The sequence below is a fragment of the Oncorhynchus gorbuscha genome, linkage group LG08, assembly GCF_021184085.1.
Source record: "Oncorhynchus gorbuscha isolate QuinsamMale2020 ecotype Even-year linkage group LG08, OgorEven_v1.0, whole genome shotgun sequence".
In the NCBI taxonomy this organism is placed as follows: domain Eukaryota; kingdom Metazoa; phylum Chordata; class Actinopteri; order Salmoniformes; family Salmonidae; genus Oncorhynchus; species Oncorhynchus gorbuscha.
The window spans coordinates 40,703,133-40,719,669 of NC_060180.1; the positions used below are offsets into that span (position 1 = coordinate 40,703,133).

Here is a 16,537-nt window from a genome sequence, read left to right on the forward strand (position 1 = left end):
GACGTTTACTACTACTAGCCCATTTCTTCTTCTCTGAGTTTTTTGTTGTGATTTTTTTTTCTTCTCTTCTCCACCGCTGAGTGGTGATCTGATGATCTGACGGCATGTTGCTGGTGTCACTGCTGCTGATGGCGATGGACTGCTGCCTTGGAGCGCCAGCCGGGAGAGAGGTGTACAGGATGCCTCAGAGTGCTCTGAAAGGTAAAAGGCCTGGTCTGTGTGTCATTTTAAACCGTCTCTCTTTGTGTCATACCTTTGCACACTGCGAGGGTTACGTTTCTCATGTCATCTTCTTGGCTATTCACTGAATAATATGTCCCTTAGTGTGGATGATCTAGACCGGGATTTCCTAAACACAGTCCTAGGGTCCCCCCTGGGTGCACGGTTTGGGTTTCGCCCTAGCACTACACAGCCGATTCAAATAATCAACTCATCCTCATGCTCTGATCATTTCAATCAGTTGGACACATTTTGGGAAACACTGATGTAGAGAGTACATGTACTGTATATATGCTGTGGTAGTGATGACTTTTTCAATTTAATGATGCTTGGTTTGTCATTCACACTCTGCACGTTGAGTCTGCAGCACGATCCAAGTCTACTGTTGCCACAGTTCAGAGGAGCTGGCCTTTATCTATCTGATCTTGAGCTTGTCACTTGAAGTGAAGTGAGACTTTCCTGGTAGTGCGAGGGTGATCTATTCTATTTCGTGTTTTGATCGGAAATTCTCTCTGTCCTTGTGAAGGCACGATAAACTAATAGGCCTGTGCAGCAATTTCTCTGGGGTCAAAAGCCTAACCGATGCAGATTGGTGAACTGGGTTCACACAGTGAACACACACTGCTGTATTACATAGTGACATGTTCCAGACATTAGTGACAGCAGTAAGTCGTTTGGTGTCGGTGTTTTCAAATAATAAATAGCATATGCCATTTAGCAGACACTTTACAATTACCGGGGCCAGTAAGCATTTGATAGCAGAGTAAGCATAGGATAGATCAAACAGTTTGTCGGAGCAGGCTTCTCTAATCCTGCTCACTGCAGAGGTCATCTTGACATCTACATACCAGTGAGTGAATTAGGTGTTTATTGTTGTATCACAGTCAAATGGACCTTGCACATGCAGGCACATATCCAGCCAAATCTCATCTTGATGAGTACAATCGCTTACCGTACCTCCTTATAAAAGGAATGGATTGGTCACTTCCCTGAGCTTTCCCAGGGCTGTTACAGCAGCTACCCTGATCGGCATGAATCCTACGAGTAGAGATCCCCAGATCTCTTTGGAGGCTGAGTACAGCAAAGTGATGATGATGGCGGCGCACAGTGCTTGTAGCGGTTTGAACCAAGGGTTCCAAGAGTGCAGGGTTTCTGCCGCCCCTGTCCTGCCAGCCCGTGTCCCCTTTCCTCCATGCTTCGGGCCGTCTCTGCCATCTAATTAAGTCTTCTAATCAGCATTGTCGTTGTTTGCTAGCGGCCTGCCCTGTGATGTGGAGCGCACAGAGGAGGGGTGCGGGGGCGGCGGCACAATTGAAGTGCGTCCGCACAGCCCTCGCCAGCGTGTTTGTGCGTGAGCTCGCTCCCCTATCGCGCTGCCAAAGGGCTCAAGAGCATCATGAGAAAAATGGGGCTCCACACACACACACACACACACACACACACACACACACACACACACACACACACACACACACACACACACACACACACACACACACATAAAAACTCACCGTACTCGCTTTTACAAGCACAAACACAGAGTGCGGTCAACTACTGCGACTTTCCCACACTTAAGGAATGTGTCAGTCGTGTGCATGTCCTCCGAATGTGCTTCTTATAATTATATCTCCTCCGAGAATACAAACCTGTCACAATGCCCTAACAGTATAAGACCATGTAAATGCAGTCTCAACTGTTCTGAGTAGTCTAAAAATGTGCATTTATGTGCCCTAGTGCTGAGAGTCACATGGCTGACTTTCTACTGTTCATTTCTGCACTGACCGTTTGCTGTTGGTCATACTGTTCTTCAAGTTGACATATCCCTTTCTCACTCCATCTCTCTTCTCTTGTCTCTCTCTCTCTCTGTAGCTCTATCGGACCGGGGTACTGTGGTTCTGGAGGCGGCGTTGACCAGTGCTCTGTCGGCTCTGGAGCTGGCGACGTCGGAGCGGAGTCAGGCCGAGGCAGTCTGTAGAGACTGTGTACCCTGTCTCTTTCAGGACTGCGGACAGCGCTCCGCACCCTGCTGTAAGGACACATCCATAGCTTTTATCTCTCCCCATCACCCATGTGACAACATGAGGCTAGGTCTTAAGAGTGTTTTAATGTCTTGTTGTACTGATTTTGTGTAAGTGGAAACAGAATTTTTGATGGAGTTAAAGAAGTTCATAATCACTCAAGATGAGAATAAGTGTTCGTACATGGTGCCATTTAATCATTGTGGTTATAATCGTGGCCTCATCACTACTTCCTCTTCCTCTTTACAGCCTCTCTGGATGGCACATTGGCTGAGCCCAGCTGTGACGTCATTACCAAGGCTCAGAAAGTTCCAGAGGAGGGCGAGCGGAGCTGGGCGCTGAGCCAGGCATGTGGGTATTACCGCCGGCGGTGCCCGCCGGGCGAAAAGGGGAAGGAGGCTTGTGTGAGGATCATGGGCGAGAGCTGCAGTGCCCGCGTGCTCCAGTGTAGCCTCCTGAACACCATGCAGAGCCTGGAGCCTGCCACACAGACACGCACACAAGGTGGGTGAGCAACACACACAATTTGCACTATATTTGGTTGTTATTCATTAGGGCACACCAAAATGTTTTGCAATGAAAAATAAGTGTCGCCCCCCCCCCCCCCCCCCTCTCTTTCCCAGCAGCAGTGTGTGGCCAGAGGCTCTCGGCGGTGCAGAACGTGACCCAGCCCCGCTCCCGTATTGTGGGGGGTGTTCCCCGGCCCTCCCTGGCAGCTGGCCCTGGCTGGTCAACCTGCAGCTGGACGGAGGGCTGATGTGTGGAGGGGTGCTGGTGGACAGCTCCTGGGTGGTGACCGCCGCTCACTGCTTCGCTGGGTAAGTGTGTAAGTGTGGGTCCTTTTGTACTGGTTGTTTGGTACTGGTTGTTAAACCGAGAGAGTGTGACACTTCTAATTTTGTCTCTCTGAATGTTTTCCCTCAGAGTCAAAAGTTCAGCATAATTGACCTTATTCCGCTCTCTCTCTCTGTGTTTCTCTACTGTAGCAGCCGCAGTGATAGCTACTGGACGGCTGTGGTGGGAGAGTTTGACATCACCAAGACCGACCCTGACGAGCAGGTGCTCAAGGTCAACCGCATCATCTCCCATCCCAAGGTGTGTTTCTCATACATGTTTTCTTACTGTGCATCCTGCCTTCAGAGCTGTGTCTATACTACAGTGTGAGTGTTGCAGCGCAGTCTGTTCTCTGAAGGTCACATGTTCCCGGCTAGAGCAATGCAATTGAATTAACTGCTAAATCAGTCAAACACGTCGGTCAATCAACTTAATCAATCCTCCCTCCCTCCCTCCCTCTCTGTGCAGTTCAACCCCAAGACGTTTAACAACGACATAGCGCTGGTGGAGCTGACATCTCCGGTGGTCCTGTCGGACCACGTGACCCCTGTGTGTCTGCCATCAGGTCTGGAACCGCCTACTGGCAGCCCCTGTCTGGTGGCCGGCTGGGGCTCCCTCTTCGAAGGTACTTCTATTATTTTAACCATCATGAATATATGATTCATTCACCAAAGACGTGTGGCGCTATGCACTAACTGTAAGTCACTCTGGATGAGTAAATGTGAGCTACAATACTCTATATTTCATGTGTTACAAAGTTGTCAGTTTCTCAAGTAACATTTTTGGGCCAGGTTATGGACCTCATTTGTATAGAAAAGCAAGTGCATTGACAAAAGGAAGTGACTAAATTGAACTTTGTTTGAAGCCTTCACACACAGTATGATATGTACTCATTAAACTACTTCCTGTCTATCACCTCAGATGGTCCTTCAGCTGACGTGGTGATGGAGGCTAAGGTTCCTCTGCTGCCCCAGAGCACCTGCAAGAGCTCCCTGGGCAAGGAGCTGGTCACTAACACCATGCTGTGTGCCGGGTACCTCTCTGGGGGCATCGACTCCTGCCAGGTGGGTGGTACTGCCATGTCAATGGACTGAGATTAAGATAATGTCATTCCCAGGTCCCTTTCTAACATTGGACTGACTCAGACTAATGAGATTTATGATTTAAGATAGTCTTAGCATTTGTTTAAATGTATTCAAAATGTAATCCAGAGCTTTGCTCCTGTGCATTTATATTGTGATGAGTGAGGTCCTCTGGTGTTCAGTTGGTAGAGAGCATAGCGCTTACAATGACAGGATAGTGGGTTAGATTCCCGGGACCACCCATACATAAAACATGTATAAACCACATGCACCTAAACCACAAACTCTTCCGAACTGGGAAGCATACGGACGCCTTAAATTGCTTTGGATTAAAAATGCCTGCTGAATGGCATATTTATTAGTTCATAACAGAGTACTTCATAGCTGTAATACTGTCTGTGTCCTGTAGGGGGATTCTGGAGGCCCTCTGATCTACCAGGACCGTATATCAGGTCGCTTCCAGCTGCACGGCATCACGTCCTGGGGAGACGGCTGTGGGGAAAAGGGCAAACCTGGGGTCTACACACGGGTCAGCGCCTTCTCCGATTGGATACTCGCTGAGATACAGAGTAACTCATTTTTTAAAGCCACTATTATTTGCCACGCATTTAAATGATTGGTTCTAAAGCTTTTGAAGTGAAACATTTCAAACATATTACATACCCTGATGTGAATCATGATACAGTACTGAACCAGCATTCTAACATTCACTCCCTGGTTTACCCAGTGTCCTTTGGGAGTCGGGAGCCGACGTGCCCTGAGTTGCTGAAGACATCGGAGCTGTCGGAGGAGCAGCAGAGGTCGGAGTTCGTCTCTCTGTGTCGCTTCTACGCCCAGACCTGCCCCCCCAGCCAGGGGACCGCTGCCTGCAACCGCCTCGTAGAGGAGAAATGTCGCAGTCGCTTCAAGAAGTGTCGTAAGTGTTTGACTTGTAACATTCACGGCCATTTTTTGCTGTAAAGTGAGCATGAGGACCATGAACTCTCAACTGCCCTACGTTTAGTGCATTAAAAATGAACCAACCCCTATACCGCAGGGTTATTCAACCGGGGATCTGTGTATGTGTATATATACAGTACTGTGTAAAAGTTTTAGGCAGGTGTGGAAAAAATGCTGTGAAGTAAGAATGCTTTCAAAAATAGATGTTAATAGATTATATTTATCAAAAAAATATCAAATCAATATTTGGTGTGACCACCCTTTGCCTTCAAACCAGCATCAATTCTTCTAGGTACAGTTTTTGAAGGTACTCTGCTGGTAGTGTGGATTTAGGCAGCCTCAGGTGCTTCTCTCTCCATGTAATCCCAGACAGACTTGATGATGTTGAGATCAGGGCTCTGTGGGGGGCCATACCATCACTTCCAGGACTCCTTGTTCTTCTTCACGCTGAAGATGGTTCTTAATGACTTTCGCTGTATGTTTGGGGTTGTTGTCATGCTGCAGAATACATTTGGGGCCAATCAGATGCCTTCCTGATGGTAATGCATGATGGATAATGATGGATAAGTATCTGCCTGTACTTCTCAGCATTGAATTGATGATAATTTCTTAATTCCGACCAAAACCCCAACTCCATTTGCAGAAATGCAGCCCCAAACTTGCAAGGAACCTCCCCCATGCTTCACTGTTGCCTGCAGACACTCATTCGTGTACCCCTCTCCAGCCCTTCGGTGAACAAACTGCCTTCTGCTACAGCCAAATATTGGACTCATCAGTCCAGAGCACCTGCTGCCATTTCTCTGCACCCCAGTTCCTGTGTTTTCGTGAATAGTTGAGTCGCTTGGCCTTGTTTCCACGTCGGAGGCTTTTTGGCCGCAAGTCTTCCATGAGGCCACTTCTGACCAGACTTCTCTGTACAGTAGATGGGTGTACCAGGGTCCCACTGTTTTCTGCCAGTTCTGAGCTGATGGCACTGCTGGACATCTTCCGGTTGTGAAGGGAAGTAAACATGATGTGTCTCATCTGCTGCAGTAAGTTTCCTTGGCCGACCACTGTGTCTACGGTCCTCAACGTTGCCCGTTTCTTTGTGCTTCAAAAGAGCTTGGAGAGCACATCTGGAAACCCCTGTCTGCCTTGAAATGTCTGCCTGGGAGATACCTTGCCGATGCAGTATATCTCCCTTGTGTCTTGTTGCTGTACTCAGGCTTGCCATGGTGTATGACTTTTGACAGTAAACTGTCTTCAGCATTGTTAGATGAGTTTGGCTGTTCCCTCACCCAGTTTATTCCTCTTACACAGCTGTTTCTGTTTCAGTTAATGACTGAGTTTCAACCTACATATTGAATTGATGATCATTAGGACCTGTTTGGTATAATTGTTTAATCATACACCTGACTATATGCTGACAAAATCCCTGACTTTGTGCAAGTGTACCTAGAGGAATTGATGCTGTTTTGAAGGCCAAGGGTGGTCACACAATATGGATTTGATTTCGATTTTTCTTCTGTTCAATCACTTTGCATTTAGTTAATTGATCAATCTAATCTATTACCATGTCTATTTTGGAAAGCATTCTTACTTTACAGCATTTTTCCCACAACTGCCTAAAACTTTTGCATGGTACTGTGAGAGTCTGACTCTACCATAGAGGCCTGATTGGTGGAATGCTGCGGAGATGGTTGTCCTTCTGGAAGGTTCCCCCATAGAGGAACTTTAGCTTTGTCAGAGTGACCATCGGGTTCCTGGTCACCTCCCTGACCAAGGCCCTTCTCCCCTGATTGTTGAGTTTGGCCAGGTGACCAGCTCTAGGAGGAGTCTTGGTGGTGCCAAACTTCTTCCATTTAAGAATGATGGAGGCCACTGTGTTCTTGCGGACCTTCAATGCTGCAGACATTTTTTGGTACCTTTCCCCAGATCTGTGCCTCAATACAATCTTGTCCTTCGATCTCTACGGAAAATTCCTTCGAAGTCATGGCTTGGTTTTTGCACTGACATGCACTGTCCAATTGTGGGACCTTATATAGACAGGGGTGTGCCTTTCCAAATCATATCCAATCAATTGAATTTACCACAAGTGGACTCCAAACAAGTTGTAGAAACTTCTCAAGGATTATCAATGGAAACAGGATGCACCTGAGCTCAATTTCGAGTCTCATAGCAATGAGTCTGAATACTTATGTAAATAAGGTATTTCTGTTTTTGTTTTTTTATCAATTTGCAAAAAAAAATCTAGAAACCTGTTTTCGCTTTGTCATCATGGGGTATTGTGGGTATTTAGAATTAAGCTGTAACGTAACAAAATGTGGAAAAAGGAAACGGGTCTGAATACTTTCCGAATGCACTGTATGTACAGTACCAGTCATGTTTGGACACACCTACTCATTTGAGTTTTTCTTTATTTTTACTCATTTCTACATTGTAGAATAATAGTGAAGACATCAAAACTATGAAATAACACTTAAGGAATCATGTAGTAACCAAAAAAGTGTTTACATTTGAGATTCTTCAAAGTAGCCACCCTTTCCACCCTAGGCATTCTCTCAACCAGCTTCACCTGTAATGCTTTTCCAACTGTCTTGAAGGACTTCCCACATATGCTGAGCACTTGTTGGCTGCTTTTTCTTTACTCTGCTGTCAAACTCATCCCAAACCATCTCAATTGGGTTGAGGCCAGGTCATCTGATGCATCACTCTCCTTCTTGGTCTAATAGCCCTTACCCAACTTGGAGGTGTTTTGGGTCATTGTCCTGTTGAAAAATAAATTATACTCCCACTAAGCGCAAACCATATGGGATGACGTATCGCTGCAGAATGCTGTGGTAGCCATGCTGGTTAAGTGTGCCTTGAATTCTAAATAAATCACTGACAGTGTCACCAGCAAAGCACCATCACACCTCCTCTTCCATGCTTCACGGTGGGAACCACACATGCGGAGATCATCTGGTCTCACAGACTCGACGGTTGGAACCAAATCTCAAATTTTGACTCATCAGACCAAAGGACAGAATTCCAACGGTCTAATGTCCATTGCTCGTTTTTCTTGGCCCAAGCAAGTTTCCTCCTTATTGGTGTCCTTTAGTAGTGGTTTCTGGTCTGTTACTTGAACTCTTTGACGCACTTATTTGGGCTGCAATTTCTGAGGATGGTAACTCTAATGAACTTATTTACATTTAAGTCATTTAGCAGACGCTCTTATCCAGAGCGACTTACAAATTGGTGCATTCACCTTATGACATCCAGTGGAACAGTCACTTTACAATAGTGCATCTAAATCTTAAAGGGGGGGGGTGAGAGGGATTACTTATCCTATCCTAGGTATTCCTTAAAGAGGTGGGGTTTCAGGTGTCTCCGGGAAGGTGGTGATTGACTCCGCTGTCCTGGCGTCGTGAGGGAGTTTGTTCCACCATTGGGGGGCCAGAGCAGCGAACAGTTTTGACTGGGCTGAGCGGGAGCTGTACTTCCTCAGTGGTAGGGAGGCGAGCAGGCCAGAGGTGGATGAACGCAGTGCCCTTGTTTGGGTGTAGGGCCTGATCAGAGCCTGGAGGTACTGAGGTGCCGTTCCCCTCACAGCTCCGTAGGCAAGCACCATGGTCTTGTAGCGGATGCGAGCTTCAACTGGAAGCCAGTGGAGAGAACGGAGGAGCGGGGTGACGTGAGAGAACTTGGGAAGGTTGAACACCAGACGGGCTGCGGCGTTCTGGATGAGTTGAAGGGGTTTATCCTCTGCAGCAGAGGTAACTCTGGGTCTTTCTTTCCTGTGGCGGTCCTCATGAGAGCCAGTTTCATCATAGCGCTTGATGGTTTTTGTGATTGCACTTGAAGAAACTTTCAAAGTTCTTGAACGTTTCCGCATTGACTGACCTTCATGTCTTAAAGTAATGATGGACTGTCATTTCTATTTGCCTATATGACCTGTTGTTGCCATAATATGGACTTGGTATTTTACCAAATAGGGCTATTTTCTGCATACTACCCCTACCTTGTGACAACACAACTGACTGGCTCAAACACATTAAGAAGGAACGAAATTCCACAAAAGAACTTTTAACAAGACACACCTGTTATTTGAATAGCATTCGAGGTGACTACCTCCATGAAGCTAGTTGAGAGAATGCCAAGTGTATGCAAAGCTGTCATCAAGGCAAAGGGCGGCTTCTTTGAAGAATCTCAAATATACAATGTTTTTGTTTAACACTTTTTTGGTTACTACGTGATTCCATGTGTGTTATTTAATAGTTTTGATGTCTTCACTATTATTCTACAGTGTAGAAAATAGTTTCTGACATAAGGCTTTGAAAAGCACCTGCGAATAGGCTCCCAGTGTGCTGAAAAGCTTTGAAAATAATTTGAATTTCAGTATACATCCTGAATTGACTGGAATTGAAATGGAATTGTCCCCAACCCTATGGCTAACCTTTTAACAGCTGCTCTTCGCGATACAATTTAGAGTTACCTTTCTAGCTAATAGGCTATGTTAGAGTTTACTCTTCCTCTTCTAACTGTAATGTTGGGATGTCAAAATAATATCTAACAAATCTATTCATTTGTAAATGTTGCTCCTCGTTCACCTGAGAAGACGAGATGTGAGATGTATATATATTTTGCTAACGTATGATGGTGGGTTGCCAGTTTGCCTGGGATGGGGTCCGTGGGCAAGAACAGCTTGAAGACTATTGTATAAAGCAATAATGATGATACTATTGTTGTAGTGGAGATGGATATTGGATATTGTAATGAGCTAGTCCTCTGCAGATTACTCAGATTAATAAAGTCTCTCTCTGCTCTTTATATAATGTATCCTTGATTTCTCCTCTCTTCAGAGTTGCGTTCGTTCCTGCAGACCCTGCTGGACTTGCTCCAGAGAGCAGAGGACTATATCAGAGACAAGGTAGACCTGACCTTCTTCACCCAGACCCTGCCTCAACTGGTGGAACACATCTACAGTACAGCCTTCACCGCCAAGGAGAGGGAGAGGAGGGAGATCCCACAGGAAACAGGTACAACACAGGCAGCCCACTACTGTACCCTTTCTAGCCCCCTCGTACTCTCCATTCCTCCCCGTTCTGTTAATCACCTACATTCATCTTATCCCCTACACACCCTACTACTCCACAGCCCACTACTGTACCCTTTCTAACCCCCTCATGCTCTCCATTCCTCCCCGTTCTGTTAATCACCTACATTCATCTTATCCCCTACACACCCTACTACTCCACAGCCCACTACTGTACCCTTTCTAACCCCCTCATGCTCTCCATTCCTCCCCGTTCTGTTAATCACCTACATTCATCTTATCCCCTACACCCTACTACTCCACAGCCCACTACTGTACCCTTTCTAGCCCCCTCGTACTCTCCATTCCTCCCCGTTCTGTTAATCACCTACATTCATCTTATCCCCCACACCCTACTACTCCACATCACAGTACTGTACCCTTTCTAGCCCCCTTGTACTCTCCATTCCTCCCCGTTCTGTTAATCACCTACATTCATCTTATCCCCCACACACCCTACTACTCCACATCACAGTACTGTAAGCCCCTGCTACCCCCACAACCCCATTCCTCTTCAAAACCATGTCCAAACACACAATCTTACCCACACAGCCTACCTTTGCTTTTTTTTCTATAGGTATTAATGCTATTTATTGATAGTATGTATGTATTATATTATGCATCCAGAAGTGTGTGTCACATGGCCATTGTATGTGTGTAACAGGGATATTATTTATTAAAGAACAGGTATGGGGTGCTGTCCGGTCAGGGTCAGAGGAAACTGGTCCTGGGTTGTTCCAGAAGGTAGGCCCCCTGGTGGCTGACTGGGAGAACTACCTCAGGGGCATCGCTGTGGAGTTGGACACACAGACACATGGCTCCAAACCCCTGAGCCAAGAAGAGAGCCTTTTCCTTCAGGTAGGTCATAGTGAACTCAACTCTTCCAACACTTTGTAAAGGTCATTTTCAGTCACTTTGTTTATCTTGAACTGTCTTTATGATCCTCTCCCATGTTGACCACTGGCTTATATGAGACTGTGTTGTACTCTTTCTTTCTATTCAGTAGCTATATCAACACTACAGTTTGCTTTACTGGTGTACTATGCTATACTGTTGCTGTACGTTAATGTTAGTCTGTGCTTTACTGTACCCATTTTTAACCCTCTTTATGATGTCATTTCCAGGCAGAGGACCCCTCTCTGCATCAGCTAGAGGGGAAGTACCAGACCATCATCTCAGCCTTACACTCCAAACTGGACTCCAGACCTGCTCCTCCGATCTTGCACCTGAATACAGACCTCCTCCAGGAAAACTCTCCCAACATTCATGCTGTTCCCACTGAAGAGTCGCCCTCCTCATTCCCCCTTCAAGGGTCAGAGTCGCTCACAGACCTCATCAGTGAAATCCGGAAATTTGGGACACAGAATGAAATGGCGACAGAAGATGCAGAAATTAGTGTAACGTCGTTTGAAGAGGACACATTTTCAGATCCAACACCAGTCAGTTCAATAGAGACTACTGATTGGCTTAACGAAGCTGTGACCGAACAGACAACCTTACAGCGCCTGTTCCCGTCTCTGTCCACCATCGGCAGCACCATGTCTCCCATAGCAACGACCTTTGAGTCCAGACAGACTCTACTTCCTGGTTCTCCCTCCCGCCAACTGTCCCTCGACCACCGGAGACGCAGGAGTCTCCGCAAGCGGCAGATCCCTGGGGTTAAAGGTACGTGTCGAATCTAGTACTGCATGTCTGTACTGTACGTGTCTGTGATGGTAAGATGGAACAGCTCTGTAATCAACAGTGTCACGTTATTACGACCCTGATTTTTTTTTTTTCTGACCATGTGACCTGACTACGAAACACTCTGGGCCCTAGATAGACTAAACATAAGGCTTGGAGTTTTTCCTGGTCAGGTCACGTGGTCAGGAGAAACCTCTAGCCTCACTCATAGCATGTGTATATGTTAACATTATCGGTATTGGATATTAGCAACATAATAATAGATTGTGGGTGTTTAACAGCTTGTCCAGGAGTAGCAGAGTCCACCCAGCAAGTGAGTGGTATCAGAGACACATACAAGTGGATCCTGGGCATCCCCACCAAGAACCTCCACATGAACTTCCAGGAGGTGAGGTTTTCTCTGCACAGCAATATTTACAAGGTCTATTTATGCGGGATATAATTATGTAGATATTGAGATTGTGCATATTATGTCAGACAAGTAAACTCAAACCAATCAGACTTTTTCCCAACACTTTTTCTTCATTCAAGTAATTTGCTACTGTCGTCATGTCCTGCGTTGTTGACCAATGTCCCTCTCTCTCGCACTCTCTTTCTTCTCCTCCTCCTCCTCCTCCTCCTCCTCCTCCTCCTCCTCCTCAGTTGCTGGTGGACCTGAGCTCTAAGAACGATCGGGGTCTGTACGAGGCTCGGGTCAGGGCGGTGGTGGGGGGTCGACCTCTGACCTTCTACAGCCTGGTGGGTCTGGAGAATGAGTCCTTCTACCGTAGCATGCCGCGCATCATTGCTCTGGCTCTGGACGCTCTCAAAACGTAAACGGTATCAAGTTCAACACAACGAACACACGTCAAAGACTCAGTGGCTCAGCGAAGGTCTTAGTCAGCTTGTGGTGCCGGAGACCAGAGAGGGGGAACGAACCCCGTGGGACCTATAAACTGGCGACTTCTCATTCAGATGGGAGGCGAGAGGACAGGCACTGGGCATTCTAGGAGACCTAAACATTAGGAATGTAACAATTCACCAATGCACATCAGGTCCGGTTCAAATGCTTAAGATGCTGAGTGCGTCCATGTTATTGGTGGGCGGGGAGCCCTAACTGATCCAAATGACGTATGCATCGGTCAGAAAACCCATTTAAAATGTTCCAAACTGACAGTTAACTGTTTTTTACTTTATATAGTGTTATTCCGGGAAAGAAAACTGCTGCGTCCTCCTTTAATTCAGTAGCCTATCAGACCTTATCACGTATCTGCGTATGAGTGTGAGATGGCAACTGCGCGTACAGAGCTGGAGACAGCTGCTCGCGCCAACGAGAGGTTGCTCTAGTTGTTCTAATGGGCTATTCGTACATCTGCATTCAGATGCTTGTAATGGCTTTGACAATGTCATATCATAGGCTTTATTAGTTGAGTGACAACTGATGTCATTTGGGTCATTTCGGGTCATTGTTACCAAATGAGCTGTAGAAAGTGTTTTTTACTCGAGTTGTGTAGCCGACCGGAATGGATACAACTCGCATCCAACTGTTGATTTGGGGTTTTCAATCATTCACGTTTCATTTAATTGTTCAGGTTCACTATAAGAAATAGTTTTGGTAGTTTTGCTTTAAACAGTCAGTGTATTTGGTCATTTCAACATGAACAGGGTATGTTCATTAAGGACAGAAATAGGTTTTGGTAGTTTTGCTTTAAACAGCCAGTGTATTTGGTCATTTCAACATGAACAGGGTATGTTCATTAAGGACAGAAATAGGTTTTGGTAGTTTTGCTTTAAACAGTCAGTGTATTTGGTCATTTCAACATGAACAGGGTATGTTCATTAAGGACAGAAATAGGTTTTGGTAGTTTTGCTTTAAACAGTCAGTGTATTTGGTCATTTCAACATGAACAGGGTATGTTCATTAAGGACAGAAATAGGTTTTGGTAGTTTTGCTTTAAACAGTCAGTGTATTTGGTCATTTCAACATGAACAGGGTATGTTCATTAAGGACAGAAATAGGTTTTGGTAGTTTTGCTTTAAACAGTCAGTGTATTTGGTCATTTCAACATGAACAGGGTATGTTCATTAAGGACAGAAATAGGTTTTGGTAGTTTTGCTTTAAACAGTCAGTGTATTTGGTCATTTCAACATGAACAGGGTATGTTCATTAAGGACAGAAATAGGTTTTGGTAGTTTTGCTTTAAACAGTCAGTGTATTTGGTCATTTCAACATGAACAGGGTATGTTCACTAAGGACAGAAATAGGTTTTGCCAGCTGCGCATGGTTGCGTTGATTCATTGGTCGGAATGGAGAAGGTCTCCATAAAACTCCAAACGGTCTAAACCGTTCCCTTTTGAGACGGGGTAAAATACAAAGCTGCATTATGGAAATTGGCTAAATGCCATGCTAATTTCTAAAAGATAAATATTGACATAGTACTAGCTGGAAACATGTTTAATCTGCAAAAATGACAAGTCAATCAGTGGGCGATGGTGATGTCAGATAAAAGTGGTGGGAGAAAAAGCATACATTTCTCCACTCCTAATCTGATAGTGGGGTGGTAGATGCTCAGTCTGCTCAGGTCTCTACACACCATTGACACACACACACACTGAGGGCCACTCAGCTTAGAGAAGTAATCTCAGACAGATCCAGCACAGAGAGGCCCAGCTTCTGAGCTCCCATCAGCAGCAGTTAGGAATTAAAAATGGAAAATGAATGTGTTCAATGCAACAACAAAGAAGTGCATTGAACCGCATTGCATCAATTAGTTTCCCTAATCAAACCAAATCGCACCGACTCGTTTCAAATTAAAATGTAGCGTTCCTGTATTGTACCAATGTGTCCAAATGCGTATGAAATTGGCCCGCGCAAATGGACGCAAGTGCACGCGTGCACACACAACACACTGCGTGACTTTGCTGGCCCACGCTGAAGAACAGACAGGAGAGTGACATTATACAACATGTCAACCCACCTGAGAGCCTGACCTCTGTACACACAGCCCTGAATGTATTGGACCATCCTGCCTAGCAACCATTCATGGAGATGAGTTTTTTTTTTTTTTTACATGGCTGGCGTAACGCAGTGAGACAGCCATAGAAATAGATAGAGAACTCATTTTTGTACCTGTGCCATTAAAAAGGTGGTAGCCCTCAATGCCGATGGCCATGCTAAAACGGGTTATATCCATGTATCTATCTCTATGGACGCAACCCATTCTAATTTATGAGCCTGTATAAATAAGTTATTCAAAATGTCTGTTTTTCTGCAAAAGGTTGAGCCTCTTGTGAAGCAAGCAGACTGTAGGCCCCTTCATACTGTACATTGGTGTATTATTTTTCATTGCTATATTTATTTGTATAGAGAACTGCTTTGTATTTTTCTAATAAAATATCAGTAAAACTGTTATTATTCTATCTGTAGTGCTTGGTTATATATTCTATGTCTGGTGAAGTACACAGAGAATCCTTGTCCTCATTTCAACTCGGATTCATTCATTTGTATATATATATATATATATATATATATATATATATATATATATATATATAATAACGTTACGGTCCTATTGGTCAGATAATAGGTTGAATTATATTATGTAAAGGGAACACACTCACTTATTTTGTCCATCTACACTAAAGCGGAATAAGTAATGACCCTTGACCTCAATCTTCTCTGTTGAACTCCGGCTCATTAACATTAGCTTTCCCGTCAACACAGCAGCTGCTCTGGTCCATGGTGGGGGGGTTGAGTCTTAGGGTAACAATCAACCCCACTCCTCTCTACTCTGAGTCTCCTAATTCCTCACCTCTCTCTCCCTCTCTCACTGTTATCCCTATTCCCAGACACTGGTCATAGAGCTGAGATTGTCTTTCAGGTCTGACATGATGATTTGAGGATTCTGTATACACACTATCTACAAGCAATTGTTTATGAATGACCAGAAGACTAATGTTAACTGTTTCCAGATTAGATGTTACCCTGATGGGAGACATTTGGGTAATGAAGGTGGTTGGGGAAAGGAATGGCTCAGACTCGCTTTTGTGAGGACTTTGCCTCGAGTCAAAATGGATGTTGAGCCATTCAAGATTCAACTACTAATCTATTGTGAACACCATAACTAGTTGATGGGTTGAAACAAAAGCCTGCACAGAGTGAGAGCAAAAGAGGTTTGGGGCTCCTAAATCAAATCAGGTTTATTTGTCATATGCACAGGATACACAAGGTGTACGCAGTACAATGAAATGCTTACTTACAGGAACACCTCTCAACTATGCGACAGCTAAAACAGACCCGGCCAGACACAAAGCATAGGCCACAGCCGTATCAACATACTGTAGGCCTATAGCTCTGTACCACCACATGAAGGTATAAACGCTGGTAAGAATGTTAGCGTCTAATTTTCCTGTTAGCATGGCTGTTAATTGGAGGAAATTCGGTTGGTATTTGGGAGGAATGTCAAGGCGTGGATCAGTAGCCTAGATTTTCTGAGTGTGTGGCAGACGTGTTGTGTAATAACAATGAGTTAAACGAAGCTTCAAGAATATTGCTATCAGACACGTTTTGCTCGATTCAAAGTGAATAAATAGACAAATACTTAGAATGAAAAAGCCATGTGAGCTACAGTGTGATGCCCTCAGGGAATCTGTATTTTGAGATGAATAATGTTTTTGTTTTTCATGGGGGGTGGGTAGCTGTTTTGGGGGGGTGGGATACAGTATACATT

At 45.1% G+C, this 16,537-nt stretch overlaps 1 protein-coding gene across 1 annotated transcript; it reads left to right on the forward strand.

Moving 5' to 3' along the window:
- Positions 1 to 104: 104 nt before the first annotated feature.
- prss56 (serine protease 56) lies at positions 105 to 15,219 on the forward strand. Its single transcript, XM_046357730.1, has 14 exons — positions 105 to 201; positions 2,089 to 2,247; positions 2,487 to 2,745; positions 2,861 to 3,055; positions 3,224 to 3,332; positions 3,540 to 3,696; positions 3,993 to 4,135; positions 4,563 to 4,722; positions 4,881 to 5,069; positions 9,913 to 10,089; positions 10,828 to 11,003; positions 11,270 to 11,810; positions 12,110 to 12,216; positions 12,471 to 15,219. Exons 1-14 carry the CDS (start codon positions 105 to 107, stop codon positions 12,642 to 12,644), a joined length of 2,643 nt encoding a protein of 880 aa, XP_046213686.1. The 3' UTR covers positions 12,645 to 15,219.
- Positions 15,220 to 16,537: the final 1,318 nt, after the last annotated feature.

What these genes read in the sequence shown, in the direction of transcription:
- prss56 (XM_046357730.1), top strand. Translation starts at nt 105, where the DNA reads ATGTTGCTGGTGTCACTGCTGCTGATGGCGATGGACTGCTGCCTTGGA. An exon ending in CTGGGGCTCCCTCTTCGAAG is followed by an intron (nt 3,697 to 3,992) that starts GTACTTCTATTA and finishes CTATCACCTCAG; the next exon opens with ATGGTCCTTCAGCTGACGTG. An exon ending in AAGAGAGCCTTTTCCTTCAG is followed by an intron (nt 11,004 to 11,269) that starts GTAGGTCATAGT and finishes TGTCATTTCCAG; the next exon opens with GCAGAGGACCCCTCTCTGCA.